Source organism: Eubalaena glacialis, chromosome 15, assembly GCF_028564815.1.
Source record: "Eubalaena glacialis isolate mEubGla1 chromosome 15, mEubGla1.1.hap2.+ XY, whole genome shotgun sequence".
Lineage (NCBI taxonomy): Eukaryota > Metazoa > Chordata > Mammalia > Artiodactyla > Balaenidae > Eubalaena > Eubalaena glacialis.
In genome coordinates, this window is record NC_083730.1 from 43,330,057 (window position 1) to 43,354,560 (window position 24,504).

The following is a 24,504-nucleotide window of genomic DNA, read 5'->3' on the forward strand; positions in this document are numbered from 1 at the left end:
GCCTTCAATGCCTTCTAGAACAAAGAAGGGTATAAATAAATAAATACATAAATAAATAAAAAGATAGCACTTCCTGCTAAATGCTATTGCTGAAGGCAAGAGAAAAGTCACAGACTAAATTATGAATGAGGAAATCGTGCCAGATAAATTTTGGATATTTTAACTTTACTTTTAGTGGTTTGGAGTTTCTCTAAAATGCACTGCAAACTCTTGGCTGCAGCACAGAAGTACTTGGGGTGCTTGTTAGAATGCAGACTTTAGGCTTCACACATGCAGAGACACTGATTTAGAAGGTGAAGGATCCCAAGAATCTGCATTCTTAAGCAGCTTCTCAGAAGATTATAAATGCACATGGTCCGCAGTTCACACTGATGAAACTACTGCCTAAAATAAAAGACATGTCTCTCTACTGTGGACATTAACGTTTTTCTGAGCCAAAAAAAAAAACACCAAAAAAAATACCCAAAAAACAAAAAACCAAGACAAACAAACAAAAAAACGTATTTCAATAAAGAAAGGAACCTTTAAATATAATTTAAATAAATATATATTTAAATATTCTTCTGAACCATCAACCTTGTAACCTTAGGTAACTAGTGAGTTATCCTAACGGAAATTATCTGTTCTTATGATCAAAATGGTTTCTACAGGTTTCATCAAGCCACACTGGATAGCAACATTGCTACATATGACTATAAAATGCACACCAATGCTTTCTTTAAGGAAACTGTACAAGAACTCTTCACAGATGCTACCAAAATTTTTGTTGAATTTGCCTTATGTGAAATTTGAAAGATATGCAAAGAAATTATACATATTTATATAAATAATAGGTACACACACATACACACACATATATATGCACACATACACTCCAGCATTTATTACTACTGTATCTAAAAATTCGAATTTGCTTCTCATTTCATTTGTCAGCAAAAACTCCCCAAGTACATTACATAGGAAGCTCCTCATGGGCTCCTTCAACACTTTAGAGCCATGACTGGCAATTTTCTCTATGATTCTTTTTCTTATCTCCTTCCTCCCTGTGTCTCTTTTTCTTTGATAATCAACCCCATGACCCTTATCCACAGGTACATACAGCCACTTTATGGGAAAGATACACAGTTTTGTCTTTGCCCCACAGCAGTTTCCAACTGATTTTCATTCATCCCAATATGACCATTTCTGAGGGAAAAGTATGTGTCAGGCCCTATGGAGAAACGGACCCACAAGTACAATATAAAGTGGAATTCGCTATTAACAGAAAAGGGATGGCTAATAACAGAAAACACTCTGGGTTGTTTTTCCTCCAGCAAATTAAAAATAAAATATTAGAGAGCTCCAGAACGCACAGCAAGAACGGCACCATAAAACTTGACTGAGTGGAGATTTGCAGTTGGGAACCATGCAACAGGGGCTGTTCCTGTCAGTAATTTTTAGAAGTCATTTCAATAGGCCAACAACACATACCTGGGGCGCCATCACAGTCTAAGTCAGCTTTTCTCTAGCTCGTCCTGCAGGGCAAAGAACTGGCCGGTTAGCATCCATTAGTGACCTCACAAATCACAGTATTGATATTAGAGGCCTGGGCGCAGGAAGGGTGGGTGAGGCAATGCCTAGGTACTGGCCACCCTCACTGTCTTGCTCATGAGAAAATGGTGATGGGAGAAGAGGTGTCAGTAGATGGGAAGTTTGTCTGCTAGTCGATTCTAATCCAGTCTAGATGTGGAGAAGGGAGAGTATATTCACTGGGGGGTTGGATTTGGGCACATCTGAGAGTGACTAGTGCAGGCGTTGCAAATTCTGACGGCACCGCATGAAATCCTTCTACACGTGACCCACTGAGAAAGCCAGCAGAATGCCTTTCTGCTGCCCCAGCACCACTGCGCCAGCTCTACCTGATGACTATTTTGTACCTATCATGTCTCGTGGGATTTCACATGAATACATTTCAGTAATATTTTCTAGTAACACCATTTCCGGTCAGAGCCAGAGGCAGAGAGGAAATCTCTTACCTGTTAGTTCACAAGAAGAAAATACTTCCTGTTCCCAAAGGAAGACTATTTCTTTGATAAATACTCTAACCTAAGAATGAATTACTTTACTAGTGACATGTTCTTTAACAAGCCCCTACTTTATCATTAAAGTCAAATCCTTTCTTTTTTAAAACAAGTTTAGCTCAATACGCATTCCCTGCAGACCTACTTTATAGCAGGCGGGCAGGGTGCCACCTCAGACACATGACAAAGGATGAAACACAGTCCTGTCCTCAAGGGCTCTGGGTACCTTCAGGGGAGTAACAGCTGGACCTTCTAACACAGCGTGGCATGCATTCTTCTGCAAGGGTGGGCACAGCGCTCCATGAACACTGTGGAGCCTGGGAGATCTGGGGAACCCTTCGGGGGGGTGACAACCGAGTTGGATTTTAAAGTGTGAACAAGATTTTACTGCAAATGAAAAGAAGGGCAAAGGGAGCCTGAAAAAAAGCTGTGGGACGCAAAAGGGAAGGAGTCTTTAGGGAACAAAGAGTATTTTGTGGGACTGAGGCACAGGGGAGAGAGATGTGGATGATGACACCAAGGAGATGGGCTGCAGCCAGAACAGAAAGGACCTTATCAGCCACATCAAGGAGTGGTTTTTATCCTGTAAGAAGGACAGTGTGGAGCCTGGAAAGTTTTTAAGGAGAGGTGTTGCAGGACCCAATCTGCATATTAGGAGGAGACATGTGGTGGCTGACAGGGGGTGACGGAGAAGAGGCTGGGAGACCAGGTACAGAGCTTAAGCGAGACCATTCGTAACATGTGTCGTGGAGGCTCGAGGCTCTTAGGTGGCCATCATTTTCCCCCATATGTTCTTCAATTATATCTGAGCTTTCCCCCTTTAATTATATATCAATACGGATACATATATTTTTTCCTATCCAAAATACATCATCTGTGGTTCATAAAATCACATTCCACACGATAGGGAGTAAACGTTTACGTAAATACTTAAAAGAATCTCTTACCTGAACAAAGCTGTTCCACTTTTGTGTAGTTTAAAGATACTATGTCATTAACCCAGGCAATGATGTCATGTCTGCTCATAGTCTCTTGGGTTATCGAGGTAGAATACACATTGACTGCCATTCCCCAACTAGAAAAAACAAACAAACAAACAAAGTTTATTTACCTACAAGGAAAAAATTAACTCAGAAAGATGACAGACATCCATTCAAGCTCTGGATCCCTGACAGAACTCTAAGGCTTGTAAAAGTCCTGCTCTGGCTAAGCCCTTTCTCTTCCCTTTCTCTCTGTTCTACATATTTGCTATAATATGGTTAAATCTCATATATTGTTCGTGCAGTATCATTTTTTGTCTCCCTCAACTTGACTCAAATGTTCTTCAGGTTCTGAGATTCCTAATCTCTCATGTAATTTAGTGTCTCACTTAGAAGGTAAGTTGGGGAATTCCCTGGTGGTCCAGCGGTTAGGACTCCACGCTCTGACTGCCAAGGGCCTGGGTTCAATCCCTGGATGGGGAACTAAGATCCCATGAGCCACGCGGCCCACAAAAAAAAAAAAAAAAAAAAAAAGAAAGTGAGTTGGGAATATTTTTTATCAGCTTTAGAGAAAAGGAAATTCACTTTAGAAACAGGTTACAAATACACTTCATTAGAAAAAAAATCCTTGGGACTTCCCTGGTGGCGCAGTGGTTAAGAATCCACCTGCCAATGCGGGGGACATGGGTTCTAGCCCTGGTCCGGGAAGATCCCACATGCCGCGGAGCAGCTAAGCCCGTGCGCCACAACTACTGAATCTGCGCTCTAGAGCCCGAGAGCCACAACTACTGAGCCCACGTGCCACAACTACGGAAGCCCGCGTGCCTAGAGCCCACGCTCCGCAACAAGAGAAGCCACCACAATGAGAAGCCCGCGCACCGCAATGAAGAGTAGCCCCCACTCGCCGCAACTAGAGAAAGCCTGCGCGCAGCAACGAAGACCCAACGCAGCCAAAAATAAATAAATAAATTTATTAAAAAAAAAAAAAAAAAGAAGAAGAAAAGTCCTCACCTGATAGTCTCTATCCCTAAAAGCTTTGGACAAAGCCTTGGAAAAAAAAGTATACAAAAAGTATTTGGATAATCTGGAAGAGACTGCACGACTCTTCCTTTCAGCTATGATTGTTAATATACTTCTTCTGACCATTTCACGACACTATTTCCCCCAACTTTTCGCCGGAGGGGCACACATTGGCCACAGAAAAGGTAACAGAAAAGGTTTGTTTTGCTTAAAATGCTTTGATAGCTAGAGTTCGGTGTAATTGGTTTCCTTTTTCTAATTAATAAACTTTATTTTTTAGAGCAGCTTTAGGTTCACTGCAAAATTGAGTGGAAAGTACAGAGTTTTCCCACATACCCCCCTGTCCTCCACTGCTCCCCCCAATCTCCCCAACCGGCTGGTACATGTTAAAATTGGTGAACCTACAATGATACATTATCACCCAGGTTCCATAGTTTACATTAGGTTCACTCTTGGTGTTATACATTGTGCAGGCTGTGACAAATGTACAGTGCCATGTATCCACCACTGTAGTACCATACAGAATAGCTTCAGTGCCCTAAAAATCCTCTGTGCTCTGCTGATTCATCCCTCCCTCCCACCATTCCTGGCAACCACTGATTTCTTTTAATGTCTCCATAGTTTTACCTTTTCCAGAATGTCACATAGTTGGAACCATAGACTGGCTTCTTTCAGTAATGCACATTTAAAGTGCCTCCATGCCTTTTCACGGCTTGAGAGCTCACTTCTTTTTAGCGGTGAATAATACTGCACTGTCTGAATGTACCACTCACCTACTGAAAGACATCTTGGTTGCCATCAAGTTTTGGCAATTATGAATAAAGCTGCTATAAATATCCATGTGCAGGTTTTTATAAGTTTTCATTCATTTGGGTAAATACCAAACAGCATGACTGATGGGTTGCATGGTAAGAGTATATTCAATTTTATAAGAAACTGCCAAACTGTCTTGCAAAGTCGCTGCACCATTTTGCATTCCCAACAGCAATGAATGAAAGTTACTATAGATTAGTTTGCATTTTCTAGAATTTTCTATAAATAGAATCACATAGTATATACATTTGTATGGCTTCTTTCATAAAACTGTGAGATCCATGTTGCACTGTGTATCGGTAGTTCACACCTTTTCATTGCTGAGTAGTGTTCCATTGTATGTATATATTGAGTTTGTTTATTCATTTACCTGTTGATGGACATTTGGGTTGTTTACAATTTGGGGCTATTATAAATGAAGTCATTATGAACATTAAAAAAAAAAAAAAAAAAGAAAGTTCTGGGACTTCCCTGTTGGCGCAGTGATTGAGAATCCGCCCGCCGGTGCAGGTGACACAGATTCGATCCCTGGTCTGGGGGGATCCCGCATGCCGCGGAGCAACTAGGCCCGTGCGCCTGCGCTCTGGAGCCGGTGAGCCACGACTGCTGGGCCCGCGCGCCTGGAGCCCATGCTCTGCAGCGGCGGAGGCCACCACGGTGGGAGGCCAGCACACCGTGGCGAAGGGTGGCCCCCGCTCGTCGCAGCTGGAGGGGGCCCATGCGCAGCAGCAGGGACCCAACGCAGCCAAAAAATAAATAAAATTAAATAAATAAAGGAAAGTTCCTATTGCTTCATATTTTCACCAAAATTTGGTATTGTTGGTATTTTGAATTTTGGCCATTCTAATAGGTGTACAGTGGTAACAAATTCTTTTTAATATTTAAACCTGGTTGAAATTTTGCAATTTTACTAATTTTGTACAATTATACCACACATAATTTTTTATAAAATGTGTGTATATATATATACACTTTTATTTTGAAAGTTTTCTGATATATGCAAAAGGAGAGAGAACAGAATAACAAACCAGTTGTGTTCACTTCTTGGTTTCAACAATTATCTATACTTGGCCAATCTTGTTTCATTTATATTCCCATCAACACTCCCATCGTCCCACCCTCCATCTCCCAAGCCAGATTACTTTGAAGTAAATGCCAAGCATCGTATGATCTCATCTCTAAGTATTTTTGTATGTGTCTCTAAAAGATAAGGACATTAAAAAGAAAACAAAACCACAACAGCATTATCACACCTAAAAATAAAATTTCTTAATATCATCAAATATGTATTATAATTTTGTTTCAATTTGTTTGAATCTGAATTCAAATAAGATTCATACATTGTGATTCTTTGATATGTACTTTCTTTTATCTATAGGTTTCTTCTCCATTTCTAATATTTCCCTTGCATTTAAAAAAACTGTTGTTGAAGGAATGGGTTGTTTGTCTTGTAGAATTTCCACAATTTAGATTTTTCTCGCTGCATCCCATTGGTGCCTTTTAACATATTCCTCTCTCCCTTGTATTCCCAGAAACTGGTAATTTGACCTAGAAGCTTGCTTTGATTCAAGTTCTAATGGAGGAGAGGGGACAAGACTATTTCATGCAGTGTTTCTACTTCCATCAGGAGACACATACTGTCTGATTGACTCCTTAAGAGATATCGTTAGCCATTGATGGTATTTGCCTAGGTCCAACAACTCTTCAGAGACTTCAAAGTGATATTCTATTATTCATTCTTTTTTCTTAAATTGAAGTATAGTTGATTTATAATGTTGTACACATCAAAGTGATTCGGTCATACATACATACATATATATCCCTATATATTCTTTTCAGATTCTTTTCCATTATAGGTTATTTCAAGTTATTGAATATATTTCCCTGTGCTCTACAGTAGGTCCCTGTCGTTTATCTATTTTATACATACTAGTGTGTATATGTTAATCCCAAACTCCTAATTTATCCCTCCCCCTGCCCCTTTCCCCTTTGGTAACCATGAGTTTGTTTTCCATGTCTGTGAGTCTGTTTCTGTTTTGTAAATAAGGTCAGTTGCATTTTATTTTTTAGATTCCACATGTAAGTGACATCATGTGATATTTGTCTTTCTCTGTCAGACTTACTCCACTTAGTGTGATAATCTCTAGGTCCATCCATGTTGCTGCAAATGGCATTATTTCATTTTTTATATATACACACACACACACACACACACACACACACACATACATACACACACACACACCTGTCGATGGACACTTAGGTTGCTTCCATGTCTTGGCTATTATAAGTAGTGCTGCTATGAACAATGGGGTCCATGTATCTTTTTGAATTAGTTTTCCTCTTTCCTGGATATATGCCCAGGAGTGGTATTGCTGGATCATATGGTAACTTTATTTTAGTTTTTTAAGGAACCTCCATACTGTTCTCCATAGTGGCTGCACCAATTTACATTCCCACCAACAGTGTAGGAGGGTTCCCTTTTCCCCACACCCTGTCCAGCATTTATTATTTATAGACTTTTTGTTGATGGCCATTATGACCAGTGTGAGGTGGTACCTAATTGTAGTTTTGACTTGCATTTCTCAAATAATTAACGATATTGAACATCTTTTCATGTGCCTATCGGCCATCTATATGTCTTCTTTGGAGAAATGTCTATTTAGGTCTTCTGCCCATTTTGTATTGGGTTGTTTGTTTTTTGATATTGAGCTATATGAGCTGTTTGTATATTTAGGAAATTAAGCCCTTGTCAGTTGCATTGTTTGCAAATCTTTTCTCCCATTGTATTTTCATTTTGTTTATGGTTTCCTTTGCTGTGCAAAAGCTTATAAGTTTGATTAGGTCCCATTTGTTTATTTTTGCTTTTACTTCTATTACCTTGGGAGACTGATCTAAGAAGGTATTGCTATGATTTATGTCACAGAATGTTTTGCCTATGTTCTCTTCTAAGAGCTTTATAGTGTCATGTCTTATATTTAAGTCTTTAAGCCATCTTGGGTTTTCTGGGTTTTTTTAATAAATTTATTTATTTATTTTTGGCTGCGTTGGGTCTTTGTTGTTGTGCGTGGGCTTTTTCTAATTGTGGCGAGTGATGCCTACTCTTCGTTGTGGTGCACGGGCTTCTCATCACGGTGGCTTCTCTTGTTGCAAAGTACAGGCTCTAGGTGTGTGGGCTTCAGTAGTTGTGGCACACGAGCTCAGTAGTTGTGGCTCACAGGCTCTAGCGCACAGGCTCAGTAGTTGTGGCGCATGGGCTTAGTTGCTCTGCAGCATGTGGGATCTTCCTGGACCAGGGCTTGAACCCGTGTCCCCTGCATTGGCAGGCAGATTCTTAACCACTGCGCCACCAGGAAAGTCCGAGTTTATTTTTGTGTATGGTGTAAGAGAGTGTTCTAACTTCACTGATTTACATGCAGCTGTTCAGCTTTCCCAACACCACTTGCTGAAGAGACTGTCTTTTCTCCATTTTATATTCTTGCCTCCTTTGTTGAACACTAGTTAACCGCAGGTATGTGGGTTTATTTCTGGGCTCTCTATTCTGTTCCACTGATCCATATGTCTGTTTTTGTGCCAATACCACACTGTTTTGATTACTGTAGCTTTGTAGTATTGTCTGAAGTCCACGAGGGTTATGCCTCCAGCTTTCTTCTTTTTCCTCAGGATTGCTTTGGCAATTCTGGGTCTTTTGTGGTTCCATATAAGTTTTAGGATGATTTTTTCTAGTTGTGTGAAAAATGTCATGGGTAATTTGATAGGGATGGCATTAAATCTGTAGATTGCTTTGGGTAGTATGGCCATTTTAACAATATTAATTCTTCTAATCCAAGAGCATGAGCTATCTTTCCATTTCTTTGAATGATCTTCAATTTCCTTTATCAATGTTTTATAGCTCTTAGCCTGTAAGTCTCTAACCTCCTTGGTCAGTTTTATTCCTAAGTCTTTTTTTTTTGATGCAATTTTAAAAGGGATTTTTTTTTTTCCTTTCTCTTTCTGATACTTCATTATTAGTGTAAAAAAGTGCAACAGATTTCTGTATATAAATCTTGTATCCTGATACCTTGCTGAATTTGTTTATCAGTTCTAATAGTTTTTGTGTGGAGTCTTTAGGGTTTTCTATAGAGAGTTTCATGTCATCTGCATATAATGACAATTTTATCACTTCCCTTCCAATTTGGACTTTTATTTCTTTTTCTTGTCCAACTGCTGTGGCTAGGCCTTCCAATACTATGTTGAATAGAAGTGGTGAGAGTGGGCATCCTCGTCTTGTTCCAGAATTTAGTGGAAAGGTTTTCAGCTTTTCACTGTTGAGTATCATGTTGGCTGTGGGTTTGTCATAAATAGCTTCTATTATGTTGAAATACGTTCCCTCTATACCCATTTAGGTGAGAGTTTTTATCATGAATGGATGTTGAATTTCATCAAATGCTTTCCCTGCATCTATTGAAATGATCATGTGGTTTTTGTCTTTTCTTTTGTTGATGTGGTGAATGACACTAATTGATTTGCACATGTTGAACCATCCTCATGACCCTAGGATGAATCCAACTTGATCATGGTGTACGATCCTTTTTATGTGTTGTTGGATCCAGTTTGCTAATATATTGTTGAGGATTTCCGCATCTACATTCATCAAAGATATTGGCCTGTAATTTTCTTTTTTGGTAGTGTCTTTGTCTGGTTTTGGTATCAGGGTGATGGTGGTTTCATAGAATGACTTTGGGAGTGCTCCCTCTTCTTCAGTCTTTTGGAAGAATCTGTGAAGGATCAGTATAAGTTCTTCTTTGCATGTTTGGTAGAATTCCCCAGTGAAGACATCTGGTCCTGGACTTGTGTTTTCAGCGAGTTTTTTAAATTACAGATTCTATTTAACTTCTAGCGATCAGTCTGTTCAAATTATCTACTTCTTCTTGATTCAGTTTTGGTGAGCTGTATGTTTCTAGAAACTTGTCCATTTCTTCTAGGTTGTCCAATTTGTTGGCATATAATTGTTCATACTATTCTCTTATGATTTTTTGTATTTCTGCAGTATTGGTTGTTATTCCTCCTCTTTCATTTCTTATTTTGTTTATTTGAGTCCTCTCTCTTTTCCTCTATTCATTCTTGATTTATTAGCTAGAATAATTCTACAGAGAAATTTCCCCTTTGAGATACTGATCATACAGGAAAGGCAGGATACATGCCTGATCCTTTCCCTTTATTTACAGATTTTCAAAACAATGAGGTAAGTTCCTAATATTCTCCAAACATGACCAATGAGGTTTTTATTTTTTAAGTGTAATTATGAACTCATGAATTTAAACACATTTGATATGTTTCAATCCAATGCAGTATATGCCTTTATTCAAACTGGTTTCTAGGTTCTTTTGAGAAGATCCTAGTAGTCTTTGCTAACTTCCCTGCTTTCTGGTATGACAAAATGCTTCAGGCTTGACTTGTACCTTCACTGCCTTAGACCTAAAACCAGTCATTTCTCCAAGGGTTCCTTATTCCTTTGGTCACAAATGGTATTCAGAGATAATATTTTTAAGCACGACTATATAGGACAGAAAAATCTAGTCTTACAGGTTTTACACAAAAATCTATACATTTATGAAATAGTTGTGTTTGGAATTCTTATTAACCCTAAAGCAACAAAAATCTGCTTTTTACCTAAAGTGCTAAGTGAAGATTTTATTATTTATAGATAGGTATAAAAATAAATATCCACCCATCCCCAGAAGCACCCTCGTCTCTAGATTCTCTTCCCCTGAAGATCTAAAAAAACTCATGTCACTGACATCCCAGATAATGTGACTAGAGTAACTGCTTTTCCACAACATTAATAAAAGGTTTTTCATTTTTTGGTTAATAACTTCCACTGTTTTCTTTAGTCTATCACTTAGTAAATAAAACCATTTGCTTTTAGTTACTAGTCAATTTTTAAAATCAACTATGTATATTACATAAAACCTCAGAAAAAAATTCAAAATTTTAAGTGTTTTGGACAGTCTGGTGTAATTTTCACATACTGGCATAATTTTTGGCAGTTCGCGTACTTTTCTAATGGCTTTGCCTATAGGCAGTAGTGAGAAGCTTTTGCTTTACCAGGCGATGTATTGATGGAGGATGAGGCACCAAGGCCCAGAATTGTGCCAGATGGCATTAAGCCAAGTTGGGATGAAATTTTTGCTCTAGATCATTTAAAAACAAAACTAAACGCAAAGTGGGACAGACACAATCAGATCTGTGTTTTAGAAAGATAAACCATATATAAGTGAGTAAAGATGTTCTGTGGTTACATAATAGAAAGAAATGTACAACCAAAGGGCAGGTAGAAGAGTTATGATAGCTTTTAAAAAATCCATAAGAACAAGGAAGCAAGTCATTTGCTGCAGGTTCTGTCAATGAATCACACTCTTTCTGCGCCTTTATTGACAACGTTCACCAAAGGACAACAATCCTTTCATATCAAGACAGTCGGCTCACAACAGCAAGTAAAGCACTATCTGCCTTCAAGGAGCTCATTAAGATGACCATGTACACAATGCAATAGCACCTGATTTTTGCTTTAGTAATACTCCAGTTAATTAGTTACTAGACTCACCACTCTAACCTCTACCACATCCCCATCTCCATCTGACACAACTGCAATCCCTAGAAACCCTGCAGTAAGAACAACCATTGTTAAGGGACCTGTGGGAAAACTAGGATAGAGGACAGAGTAAGGGTGAATCAGTCAAGGTTAGGAATATTTCCTTACATTTTCTACAATAAAACATTAAAAACACATTAAATAGATTTCCATACCTACTTCAAATTAACAGCAATGGACTCAACATAGTTAATTTCTGTTTACCATCCATGCTGATTAGAATATTCTTATAATCTGTCTTGCTACAAATTTTACCAAGATACTTCTAAATTCATTTCACTTTGTGGTTATCTCTCACTCCCTTTATTAGTTCCCCATCCAAATGTGTGGCACCTTCAGATTTTATGAGGGAGAGCTGAGTCCTTATTCTCTCTCTGCGGAGAGGGAAGTGCTCTTCCCAACCTCTAGTAAGTCAGGGGGCAGCTAACATGGAAAAAGAATTCTATTTCTGCTCTGCCCATACACTTTTTTCTCCCCTTAATTCCTTCAGAAAAAAGAAAACTTTTTCTTTCTACAGGTGCAACTTCAATACCTTCAAGCTTAAATTATTCAAGCTGACTCAACAGTTCGTAGAAGAAAATTTATATTTTTCCAAAATTTATATTTTTTAAACTCAGGGTTGGTGGAGTTTAATAGTCTTAGCTCTTCTGTAGATATCCACTAGAATCTGACGATTTCATTATAATTTCCTGGATGTCAACCTGTATTACAATATAAAGGTGAAAGTACTGGTCCCTGCTTATTCTTCAGAAATGTTGTGTGGATAACAAAAGGAATTCTTCTATCATTTTAGAGTTAAAGTGATACCATGTTCCTGTTTTGATTCTTGAAAAAATCCTGTGAGGGGAGCCGGTCAGGAACTGTATTCTTCCCTGACAAATGTGGATTCCTAGTCCTTTTGAAGGTATGAATTAAAACAATTTGAAATATTAATTTTTAAAAAATGTACTGAGTAATTTCCAGAGACTCAGGCAAGCAAAGTAAGTGGCTAAGAAAGGTAAGGTAATACCGAATGCTACAGAATAAAGAGCCAATGCACTGTGCATGGTTTATTCTGTTTGGATCTTCAGCGTGCCTTTTCCACAGAAATAACTGTTTATTCTTCGATGACCTGACATCTGTTCTTTAGAACAAGCATTCCTCTCTGTGTCAGCCTTGTAAAAAAGGAAGTCAAAGCACTGTCCTCTTATTTGTGGCTTTCAGTCGGAACTTTAACCAGGTCACTATGTGTTTAAAACCTGGTAAGTACAACAGCATTGAGAGCAGTAGGTAAGGGACAATTCTCTGGCATGTCAGTCTCTGGGTCACATATTTTGATAATGGCATTGAAATTTTATTTTAAAATGAATTTGCACAGCAGAAATTAACACAACATTGTAAATCAACTATACCTCAATAAAATAAACTTTAAAAAATGAATTTGCATCCATTGCTTCTTCTTGAAAGTAAACCAATAATCACCATATAGTTTACACACTGTTTCTGTGAATGTCCAAATGCCTTTCTGGGAAGCTGGCTATATATATATATATATATATATATATATATATATTTTATTTTTACAAGTGAGAGAAACAAAAACACACAGAAAAATGAAAATCCCTTCATACCTCCAGCAGGTGAAGTCATATTTCTGGCTTGTCTGTGGATAGTGACCACTGACACATGTGACTTCAGAAAAAGGCCAGCCTCAGGCTGAGGGCCAGTGTGTTGATTTTGCCCCATTTCAATCTTGTATTCAGCATTTGGGGGTGCTGGCGGGAAACGTACGGCAAGTTTATGCTTTGCAGCAGTCACTCAGCCATAGAAATGAGAAATTACATTTCTGCTACTGAAACAAAAGGAATTTTATGGACTGAGACTTGAGCTCGCCTACTGAACAAAGCCTGGATAAAGACTTGGCAAGCCCCTAACCGTGGAAACCAAAACATGGATTCTACCACCTTACTAGTCATGGGCCCCTAAACCAGTTACAAAATAGTCCACAGTTGTGTCCAAGAACAAACTGGGCAAGGTTTGTGAATTATTCCAGAGGAGTGTCTCTTCAAAATGTAGCAAACACATAAAATGTCATAGCTAGCATTATATGTGGCCTTCAACTGGAATTATTTCTTACGTAATTCATTTCATCTCTCCGCCCCACCCTTACCAATAGACCACAGCCACACTGTGTACATTTGGGGGGAAACGTGACTTATCACTCCATTTGGAGGAAAACGCAGTGTTTTTTCAGCAGGGCTCACAATAGACCAGGTGTCTCAGGATCCTGGCTCTGATGCTGTTTTGGGTGTGTGGCTGTAAGGAGAGGGGTTTGAGAAATTAATTTTGGGAATGAGGCATATGGAACCTATTTTGATTTTGATTTTTTTTTTCACAACTATCGTCTGAGTTTGCCAGAATTCCCAAGTTTAGACACGACCATCTGCAGAAAAACTGCCTTCCGTAAGTGGTTGACTTCTGTCTGCTGCTCTGTAAGGAGGCTCTGTTTGGCTTTGATTTACCCCAAACGCATTTTGAAGCTGAACCTTTAAAAGCCACCCCCTCGCTCCCCCACCCCACACACACACCCCCTGACTTAAGTTACTTTCTTTATTTCATTCCCTAAAGGAGTCTATACACAACTGGAAATTTCATGTTCAATATAAAATGTTCTGTAAATTCACCCCCCCCCCATGGCAATATACTCTGTTCACACAATTTTGCGCTGACAACTGACAACTATACTCATGTCTGTGACCATCTTTCTTCTCTCTCTCTCATAACAATCTGTATTTTCAACATGTTCCCCCATCACTGGGGGAAGTAATCCACCTCCACCAGCCTAAGACTGACACATGGAATCCACCCTTTACCCAGTCACAAAACAAAGAACAGACTGGAAAAGAGGTATGAAGAACAATGGCATTTTTCTTTCACCTGGGAAACATCTTTGAGCTTGGGCACATAAGGATTTCTGAAGTCCATTAATAATCTATAATCCAAGTGGTTTCTTAAGTAACGTCTAAAGGTATCAATGCTTCATAGGAAGCCATGTCCCGCTGACCAAAATGGCTCTGAAGTCTCCATATATGTCAAGGTGGGAGAAGTACCTGTGAGTCACAAGAACACTTTCTTTACCAATCACTGGACTTACACTTGGTCTAGGTCAAGGCCTCACCTTTAATTCCCATCCCACAGGGGTGTCCTTTGGTTCACGTATTTTAGCATTGTCAGGGTTGGCCTGTTCCTACATACCAGGTAAAGGGAGGTGCATTATTTCAAACACACTCGTAAATGTGGCTTTTTACTCAGAAAGAATTTTTGGGGGGGTCATCCTGACAGAAATAGCCATTTTGCAGACACTTCTATGTACCCACAAGTATTACGATAAGAGTTTAAAAAGAGATCAAGACAATCACTGATCTAAAAATGAATTATTTCCTTCTCTTAGAAGTGGCATCTTTCTAAAGTAACCTGTAAATATACACTGAAGAAAAGAAGTGTATATTTATACGCACTGATTAAATACGGAGACAAAGGAAGAAACTCCAAAAGTTGTTCATCAGCCTGAGGGGGGATGAAGAGATTGGGTCCCAACGGCAGACATTCACTTAAATGTCAGAGTTTTCCTCTGCAAAGCTTTGTAACAACAGAAATAGATTCTGCCTGAGTGTCTGCTTCCTGGCTCCCTCCTCACAAAAGGCTGATGTGAAATCCCCGTGGCTGTCCCTGATAATGAACTGGGCATCCGTTGGGAGTGACTGGTAAGTGTCCCCTGAACCAGAAACTTCTCCGCCTTTCAGCTGTGCATAATTCATTCTCCAGATTTACAATACCGCGAGGGGGAGGATCATCTCACCAAGGAAAGAATATCTCCAGATAATTCTCGATTCATCATTTGCTCTTTATTTGTGACCCAGAACATGGGGGCAGGGGGACAGTATTTGGTTGGGGAGGGAGATCAGGATGGAGGGAAGCCGGAGTCACAGAGGGTCTCTGAAAGACAAACACTGACAAGATGAAATCTCCCTGGAGAGACATTCTGGAAACTGTATTGAGTTTCATTGAAAATTGGGTATTAAGGCTTCCACTTAACTTGTGGAATAATTGATGGCTGCATGGACTCTAGGGCTGGGAGGGGAATTTAAGGGGTCATTTATTGTCTTCAGGTAATAATAACACACTTAAGCCACCGTGGGCAGATGTGCATCTGTTTTATTTTTACAGGGCTCTACGACTCTCTTATGGGATGAGACAGACAACGCAAAACGGACTGTTCCAGGCACCAACCCTCCCCAGAGAGCTGAGCGGGGGCAGAGGCCTGGGTGCAGCACTGACTTTAGACAAGGACAGCAGAGAAGCATCAAGATACGCCCACAATTATAAAATGCATATATTTTATTAAAACACAGAATGTGAAATATACTAATTTTTCCTTGAAATTAGGCTATTCACAATTTAGAGCTAGTGAAGAAAACCAGTGTAAAAGAACTTTAATACTAAGCTGCTTAGAGAAACACTGGATAAAATATGAGTTTTATCAGAGGGCACATTAGCCTGCTCTTTATTCTAGGCTCTTCCAAGCGGCCCACCATTGCGATTGTTAATGTGCCCTTCGTTATCATCCACTGCTTGAGGATAATGCTTTTAATTGTGGCACAAAGCTCCCTGTCGTCTCACAATCAGAGGTCCTACCTCCAGCTAATAATTGCCATCTCCCAGAGAGAATGAACAGAAAATAATACTCTTTTTGCAGGGTGTCCATCCCATTTACCATTAACTGTTCCTTTTAAAAACACAGATTAAGCTCCTTCCTGCCATATCACCAAGTATTCCAAGGACTATTTTTTAAAAACAGAATATGATTAAAACAGATTTCTCCAACCGTCTGCAAAAGGAGATTTCTAACTAGCCTTGAAAATCAACCTCCATTTAACAGCCTTGTGGTTATCTGCGTGAACCCCACCAGGTACTATTCAGTAGGTGGCTCCTTAGCTTGGCTACCCCCAATATTGTAAGGAAATGAAACACAAATGCAATTTTCAAGATAGCATATACATATAAGTATAACTGAATCACTTTGCTGTACACCTGAAACTAACACAACATTGTAAATCAACTATACTTCAATAAATTGAAAAACAAAAAAACACTCCTGCTTGGCTCCACCCCCTAAAGTCCAGAGAGTGATTGTTTAGCTTGACTGAGATTTTGAGGTCATGCTGAATGATGAAAGACATAGAGGATTTGTGTTCATTTATTCAATGTGTTAAAATTGCATGCTAAGTAAAATATTAATTGATTTGTTGAAAAAAAAACCCAGCATATAAAGGTTTTGTGTTTTTAAATTCAGAATTAACAGTCAATTGCTACGGCCCTGAAATGACTTGGAAACTTGGCTCTTATCCAAGGAGTGAAGAAATTTGGGAATTCTAAAAGTTTTTTGTGGCAATCATAACATTCATGGACATGAATGAAATTCAACTGCGTTTAACGGAAGCAAAAAGTTTAAAGCCATAAGCACACACACACATACACACACACACACACACACACACACACACACGCCATATGGTCAGAAATGCAACTGATTATAACTGATTACATTTGCCTAAATGTCCATCTGTTTCAAACAGTGAGTGGCTTGGTCCATGCTCTGAAAATAACTTCAATGACCCAGAGCTCATTCCCATGCCACAGGCTTGGCTGGCCTCCTCAGGGCACCAACTTTTGCCCAGTCCCCCCGCCCCTCCTCAACTTGGCTCCGGGTACATCCACTCGATCTGGACCATATGCCTTCTGTTTAACTTTCCTAGCCCTACTTGGCCCTGTTCCTTCTCACCCTGACCTTAGCTCTCTCCCATGATCCTAAGTCATTTCCAGTCAGGTCCCAAGCCTCCCCCACCCAGCATGACCCCGGGTCAACCCTTCAGGGCATGGGTGCTGCTGCCACCATGGTGGGCGGTCATGCTCAGTTGCTAACGCCCCCTGCATAAAACCAGGTGCGTAAAACGTAGCAGAAGAGTATGTGGTGACTGCATGAACACACCACCACTACCAGGCAAAGCCAGGTGGTGGGCAAATTTTGTTAGAAGTGCCCCCCACCTCCGGTTCTGAACTATTTTGTGCTCTTGGTGGTGCTGATTCCTCCTCAGGTCCTTCTCATCCTCAGCTGTGTGACTTCCTGAAAGCTTAGCATAATAAAAAACAAATGAGGGACGACAGCTTCAAGGTTAATCCTTAGGGATAATTGGGGCTCAAGGTCTTACGCGAAGGAAGGGGTCATTCCCAGCACTTGGCACCATGGATTACATCTCATGCTTCAGGTTCAGCTCAAATGTCACCTCCTCAGCAAGCCCCCCCGACCACACTCTAAAGTGGCCTCCTCCAGGTATGCCTCCACCACCTGTTCTTTCCTCCGTGATACTAACACAAGCTGGGATTATCTCGTTAGTTTACTGTCTGTCCACTACCTCTTGCCCTCATGAAGTTAGCTCTATGAAGGCAGGTTCTTTATAGAATATATTTTGTTACCGTGTGTCTCCTATGTCTAGAGCAGTGCCTGGCACATAGTGGGTGCACAGTAAATAAAACCCGAATGGATGCATGTCAGGGAGAATTTCGTGGGGAGGAGAAAGTTACAGAGTTCCCGAAATCATGCCATGTAAGCCAACTGTCAATACGTGTCTCTAGTGCTGTGTGAGATGGTCAGGTGAGGATAAATTACGGTTGAGTGGATTAAAGGACTCTGGTGTCTGATGTCTAAAAGAAAGAAGGGAATAGAGAAACATGCCATTCTTCATGTCTCCAACACCAGGATAAAAAGCGCACTCACTATTTGTACATATCTCATGAGACCGCTGATCTAGGAGCCAGGAGCACTGGCTTCTAACCCCAGAGCTACCATCAACCAGCTAGGCGAACGTGGGCACATGTGCCTCACCTCTTTGGATCTTCTTTCCTTCCCAGGAGTACGCAGTTAACACTCATCTTCTCATTTAGTCTTCACGACAATGCTATGTGACAGCTAGTGCATTTATGCCATGATGGAGGAGAAGGTACACAGACTCGGGCAGGGTTAGGCACTCGCCCAGTCACAATTATTAAATGCAAGAGCTGGGATCTGGACCCAGGGCTGATTCCAGGATTCCTGCCCTCAACCAAGTCCCTTTCTGCTCTCGGGTTTTATGATGTCACGAGAGTAAGTGAGAAGAAGACAGACCTCCAAGTGTGAATACCACTGTGGTCTTGAATAAAAACCATTTTTCCTTTTTTAGTGCTACCAAGTCCTCATTGTACATGTTCCCTTTAACCAAGATGATCTTTTAACATAAGTTTCCCTGAAGAAGAGCCTGAAATGGGTAACTAGTTTTACTCAGTTTAATGCTGGGAATGATTTTTGGCTCAAAGACCTGCCAGCTGTAACATATAAGCCATGCTAATATTTTAGGAATCACCACATTTTGCATTTCTAGTTACTACGTATCTTGGACTCAAGTCTCTCAATTTGCTTTCTGTGGTAGCTTAGTCAAAATGGACAGAGACCACGTACACTATTACTGCTTATAATTTTTTTCAACTAATAAAAGGCTTCAGATTGATGTCTTGACTATGTGCTTAAAAAAATCAATTTCTTAAAAAAAAAAAACCAAACACAAATCTCTGGGTATCTCACTCTTAGAGACTGGTGCCTATCCAAAGGTCTGTATTTACATTGTGGCAAAATTCATTTTTAAACTTATGAGAACATTCTGAAACGGAAATGGAAACTGAAGTACCAATAAAATTAAGTCCAAAAGAAAGAGGGAAGTACAGGCCAGTGTTAAAATACGTCCCAGTGAATTTAACTCTAAAATGGATGATATACACCCACATACCCCCAGCCCTGTCCATGCCACCCACTCTTCTTAATTCTTTCCTTAAACTTCTTAAATACTACCTTCAGTTGACAAGGTACTGATTGGCTTTCTACCTCAAACCCACTCCCCAACCCCAGAGGACATCCTGTGAATTACATCCAAGATGGCTGCAAGTCATGAGCACGGGAAATGGAAATTTCTGTCTAAGATTAGTAATGTTCAGCCAAACTGGTGTAGCAGTGAGGAAATACTATCAAAACTTGGAGCACTATTTCATCACCAGTTCCCCAGGCCATTATTCCCCAAACTTCCTTTCCCAGGTGAAATGATTCATTTAGGCCAGAGAATAGACTCCCCGCTATCTGCCTACAATTCCACCCCAGAGTCAGAGTTTATCCTTCTTTCCCCTTCCCTAGTTTCCTGCTACTCTTGTCTGGGCAACCAAACACCAATCCTATCTGCCTTGTATTGGAGTAGAAGAGTTCTGTTTGTTTGTTTGTTTTAAGCCAATAAACTCATTTACTATTTATGGGAATGAAGAAAGGGCTGATAGACTTGCATCAAAATACCCAACAGCCCCTGACAAAAATCAGTTCACACACACACATACACACACACACACACACACACTCACTCACTCTTAACTTGCAGTACCTCTCCACTCTCCTATCTGCTGCCTTTTCACAGGTCAAAAGTTAAAACATTTCCAGCCATCAGTGTAAGAACACTGTGATTCTCAAAAGGAAGTGCAGATACTGAGCATGTGAGTAAAAAGTGGATAAGAACTGTGCCATGTTCAAACTGAATCAGGTACAGAAATACCAGAGGGGCAGATACACAGTCAGACCCTTGGGTTTAGGAAAGAGTGGATGTATAGCAGTTTCTGGAATTGAGGCCTCCTGTTTTGATTCTGCAGTTCTACGGTATGAGGACTCACAGGAGCAAAGTTGTAGTTTAACAAACGTGGGGGATTGTGGTCCCTGCTGAATTTGGAATGTTTTGTTAAACGTGGGATAAAGACAGAAAAATAACAGTTGATTGATGAGCATTCAGAAATTATTAAGGGAAAGGAAATTACTTATGAGAAGACTTTATAAACAACTTGACTAAATAGAGATGTTACTAGAGACAGGAAAGTCTAAAGGCATTTGGTGAGTAAATGAAGTGAGTTCCAGAGTGAATATGTATGTTAAAAACTGACCAGTATTTGAGTCAATTTGAATGGATGAAATTTGACAAAGTGCCTCCCCATCCTGCCCCCATGCCTAGTTTCTAGGTTCCTAAGATTAATTTAACTTAGAGACTTTAAAACATATTTTAAAAATTAATTTGAATTCAGCAACTGAGTATAATTGTAAGTTTTTTTGTGTGCGTGTGGCTCCCCAGACTTAAACCAAAGACCTGATATTATACTGGTTGACCCAAAGTCTCAAAGACCTAGTTTACTTTACTTCAGTTTTAGTTATTGTTATACTAAGCATAATAAACACAATTAAAACCATAAAAATATTAACTGACTCTATATATTTTTGTGTATATATGCTACAAAGGATTAATTCCTATTTTAAATTAAGGTTAAAAAATCTCATAATAGTTTGATGAAGCAAAGAAAACAATTTCAAGGTAGAATGCTAGTTTAAAACAACTAGTATTTTTAAAAAGTAGATGTCAAAGTGCTATTTTTTTAAAAAATATTTTTATATTAAAAAATCAGTACATTTTCACTAGAGAAAAAGTAGAAAATAAAGATAAAAATAAAATTAAAGACCTCTTTTATATGAGTGTGTGGGGTGTGTGTGTATTGTATACATGTACATTTATAAAAACGGTTACACACACACACACACACACACACACATACATACACTAGATTTAATAGTGTCCCCCCTGGAATTCACGTCCACTCGAAACCTCAGAATGTGATCTTATTAGGGAAGAGAGTCTTTGCAGGTGTAATTAGATAAGATGAGGTTAGGGCCCTAAATTCAATGACTGGTGTCCTTATGAGAAGACCATTTAGAGACACAGAGAGACACAGATACACAAGGATGGAAGTCATGTGATAACAGAGCAGAGATTGAAGTGATGCGGCTACAAGCCAAGGGACACAGAGGGTGACCACGCAGAAGAGGCAAAGAATGAATTCCCTTCAGAGCCTTCAGAGGGAGCAGAGCTCTTCCATCACCTTCATTTCAGACTTCCAGCCTCCATAACTGTGAAAGAATACATATCAAGCCACCTAGTTTGTGGAAATTTGTTATGGCAGCCCTAGGAAACCAATACAATACATATACGTATTTTTGTACTAATCAGCTTACTTCTCTTAACATATTTTGAACATTTTCCATACCTTCTTCATGTGTAGTATTTGCACTACATTTCGTTGTTCAGATATACCATAATATACCCGATTGCAGATTTTATGTTAACATATTTAATTCCTAGAACTTCTAGTTTGGTCTAGTTTCTTCTCTTTTTCAGTTATTATTTCAGGACAACAGAACCGGCAGTCACTTAAATGCGAACAATGACCAAATCATTGTTGGCTCACATAAAAAGATCTGGACGTTCTTCCATGTCCTATAATTCTTTAGGTGATTTTGGAGCGAGGTTTAGTTGTTTGCTAGTTATTGCCCTTAAAGCCAAATGGACACCATCGGTTCTGGGCTCCCTTGTTAACAGGAAAGGAAGCAAGCAATCATCTTATTAAAAAAAAAGTCATGTTCTTGGCCATCGTAAACTAAGGGAATCACAGGATGTCCTGTCGAGTGGTATTTGGCTTCCTTTCATGGAACAACCTCAATTAAAGCGAAAAGAACACTTTCAACTCTCAACTGATCCTCGAGTGGCTATAACTTGCTCAGTCCTAAACAGAACACAGAAAATAATCATCCATGACCTAGACAGCAAGAGATTACTGCCATCATAGAAGCAGTAATTCATCTGAAATCTGACCTCATGGTTTTGCAATGAAATGAATAAGTGATAGATGAAAGAAGTTGCACTCAAAATCTACTAGTAGACCTATGGCATTTGTGAAGTCACAAGTGACCTTTATTTTATAGTATCTTTGGGTTTTGAAACATATGTGGTTAAGAAATTTGGTTTTCAGCTGCAAAGATTCTGGAAGCCAAGCATTCCTACCCTTTCAAAAATCACAAGGGCCCTCAGCAGACCCTTTCAGGTAAACCTAGGACCTTACTGAGCTTTTGCTTCCCAGTTTCTAAACTCTACTTGAGGCAATTTCTCCTTAGGGGTTTTGAGAAGTCAGGAGCCAAACTGGCAACAACAAAAATGCCAAATTAGATAGAATGAAAAGGAGTGAGCAAGATTTAAAAAAAAAAAAAAAAGGCAGGGAAGGCATGTAATGCTTTGATTATCCTGGGCAAAATTTTGAAAGTATGAAAATGGCTCCTTGCTGTCTTTAAAGAAGAAAACGTTTCTACACACATTTTCCTTTTAAATTTAATAGCAGAAAGTTTCATACAGTGTTAAGGGAACACTCAATAGAAAGAAAAGAGTATCTACAGAATTACAGGGTTCTTCCCCACAGAGTTAAAAGAGCATCTCATATCTATCAAGGCCCCAAAGAAAACACAGCTCCAAAATTTAACTCTTTAATATAACTTTTTAAGTGGATTTAGTGGTTTTTCCCTGAGTTAATATAATGATCCTGTTATTATTTTGCAGTTTATTTTAACAGAATCATTTAATATGTATTTACTAAGAGCTGGACCTAATTGCTAGAAAAGGCAGTGGGGATAAAGAACACGTAGAAAAAACTATTCTTTTTCTTGAGAGGTATTATATTCAGGTTAAAAACATAAGACTCAAACCCATTAAAATCTAAGTCAAGACTAAGTCAAGACTATATTTTAGTATCCAGGTTATACTTTTTATAATCCTCTTATAACAATAAACCAACTAATTTTTTTAAACAGGCAAAAGATCTGAACACATCCTCCACTAAAGAATATACACAAATGGCCAATAAACACATAAAAGACACTGAACATCATTAATCATCAAAAAAACATAACTTAAAATCTCAACGGTACACCTCTACACATCTGTAAGGATGGCCAAATTGAAAAGACTGACAATACCAAGTGTTGACAGGGATGTGAAGCAATTGGAACTCTCCTACGCTTCTGGTAGAAATGTGAAATGGTACAACCACTTTGGACAACTATTTGCAGTTTCTTAAGTTTCTTAAACACCAATTATATTGGTGAGATATTTACCTCAGAGAAATGAAAACATTTGCTCCACAAAGATTTATACATGAATATTCATAGAAGTTGTATTCATAACTGCCAAGAACTGGAATCAACCCAAATGTTCACAAGCTGGTAACTGATAAAATATGGTATAGCCATACAATGGAATACTACTCAGCCACAAAAAGTAATGATCTGCTGGTAAACCCAACATGGATGAATCTCAAAATCGTTACGCCGAATAAAAGAAGTCAGACACTAAAGAGTACAATTTGTATGATTCCATTTATATAAAATGTAGCCTAATTTACAGTGACAGAAAGCAGAGCAGTGGTTGCCTGGGGCTGTGGACAGAAGAGATATGAACTGCAAAGGGTACCAGGGATCTTTTGGGAGTGATGGCTTCAAATGCATACATACCACCAATACTCATGGAATCATATACTTTAAATAGATACAGTTTACGGTATGTAATATTAATTCTTAATAAAGTTGGTAAGGTGGGGGACAGCACAGTATAATTTGTTTGAATTTTTCCCAGACTGAATTTGGACTTTCAATGAACATCTGCTATGTGCCAGGTATTGTAACAGGTACCGACGACACAAAGGTCATAGCTTATTATAGAGACAGGGGAAAAGGGTACATTGAAATTACAAGCAACAGTACTAGCTAACATTTTTAAAGGCATTTACTTTTGCACCATTCACTGCTTGGTATACTTTATATGCCGTATCTCATTTAAGTCCTCATTAAGAACTGTGAGGTGGACGCTATTATTATTTCCATTAGCACATTAGGAAAATGAGGCTTAGAGAGGCTAAAAAAATTCACCCTGGATGAAACAGTTAGAAAGGGGTGGCAGAGTAAGTCTCATGCCAGAGCCCAAGCTTTGCCTGCTACGGCTCCCTGCTTCTCTGAGCAGCCATCTGGGACTTT

General features: G+C 39.2%; 1 protein-coding gene across 3 annotated transcripts in view; it reads right to left on the reverse strand.

Annotated features, from left to right (window-relative positions):
• MAPRE2 (microtubule associated protein RP/EB family member 2) overlaps window positions 1-24,504 on the reverse strand; it is a 161,656-nt gene that overhangs the window by 68,666 nt on the left and 68,486 nt on the right. For all 3 annotated transcript variants that reach the window (XM_061169576.1, XM_061169575.1, XM_061169574.1), the window contains one exon: window positions 3,008-3,135. In XM_061169576.1, coding sequence (XP_061025559.1) covers window positions 3,008-3,128 — 121 coding nt within the window. In that variant the 5' untranslated portion in view covers window positions 3,129-3,135. The remainder of the gene's footprint in view (window positions 1-3,007; window positions 3,136-24,504) is intronic.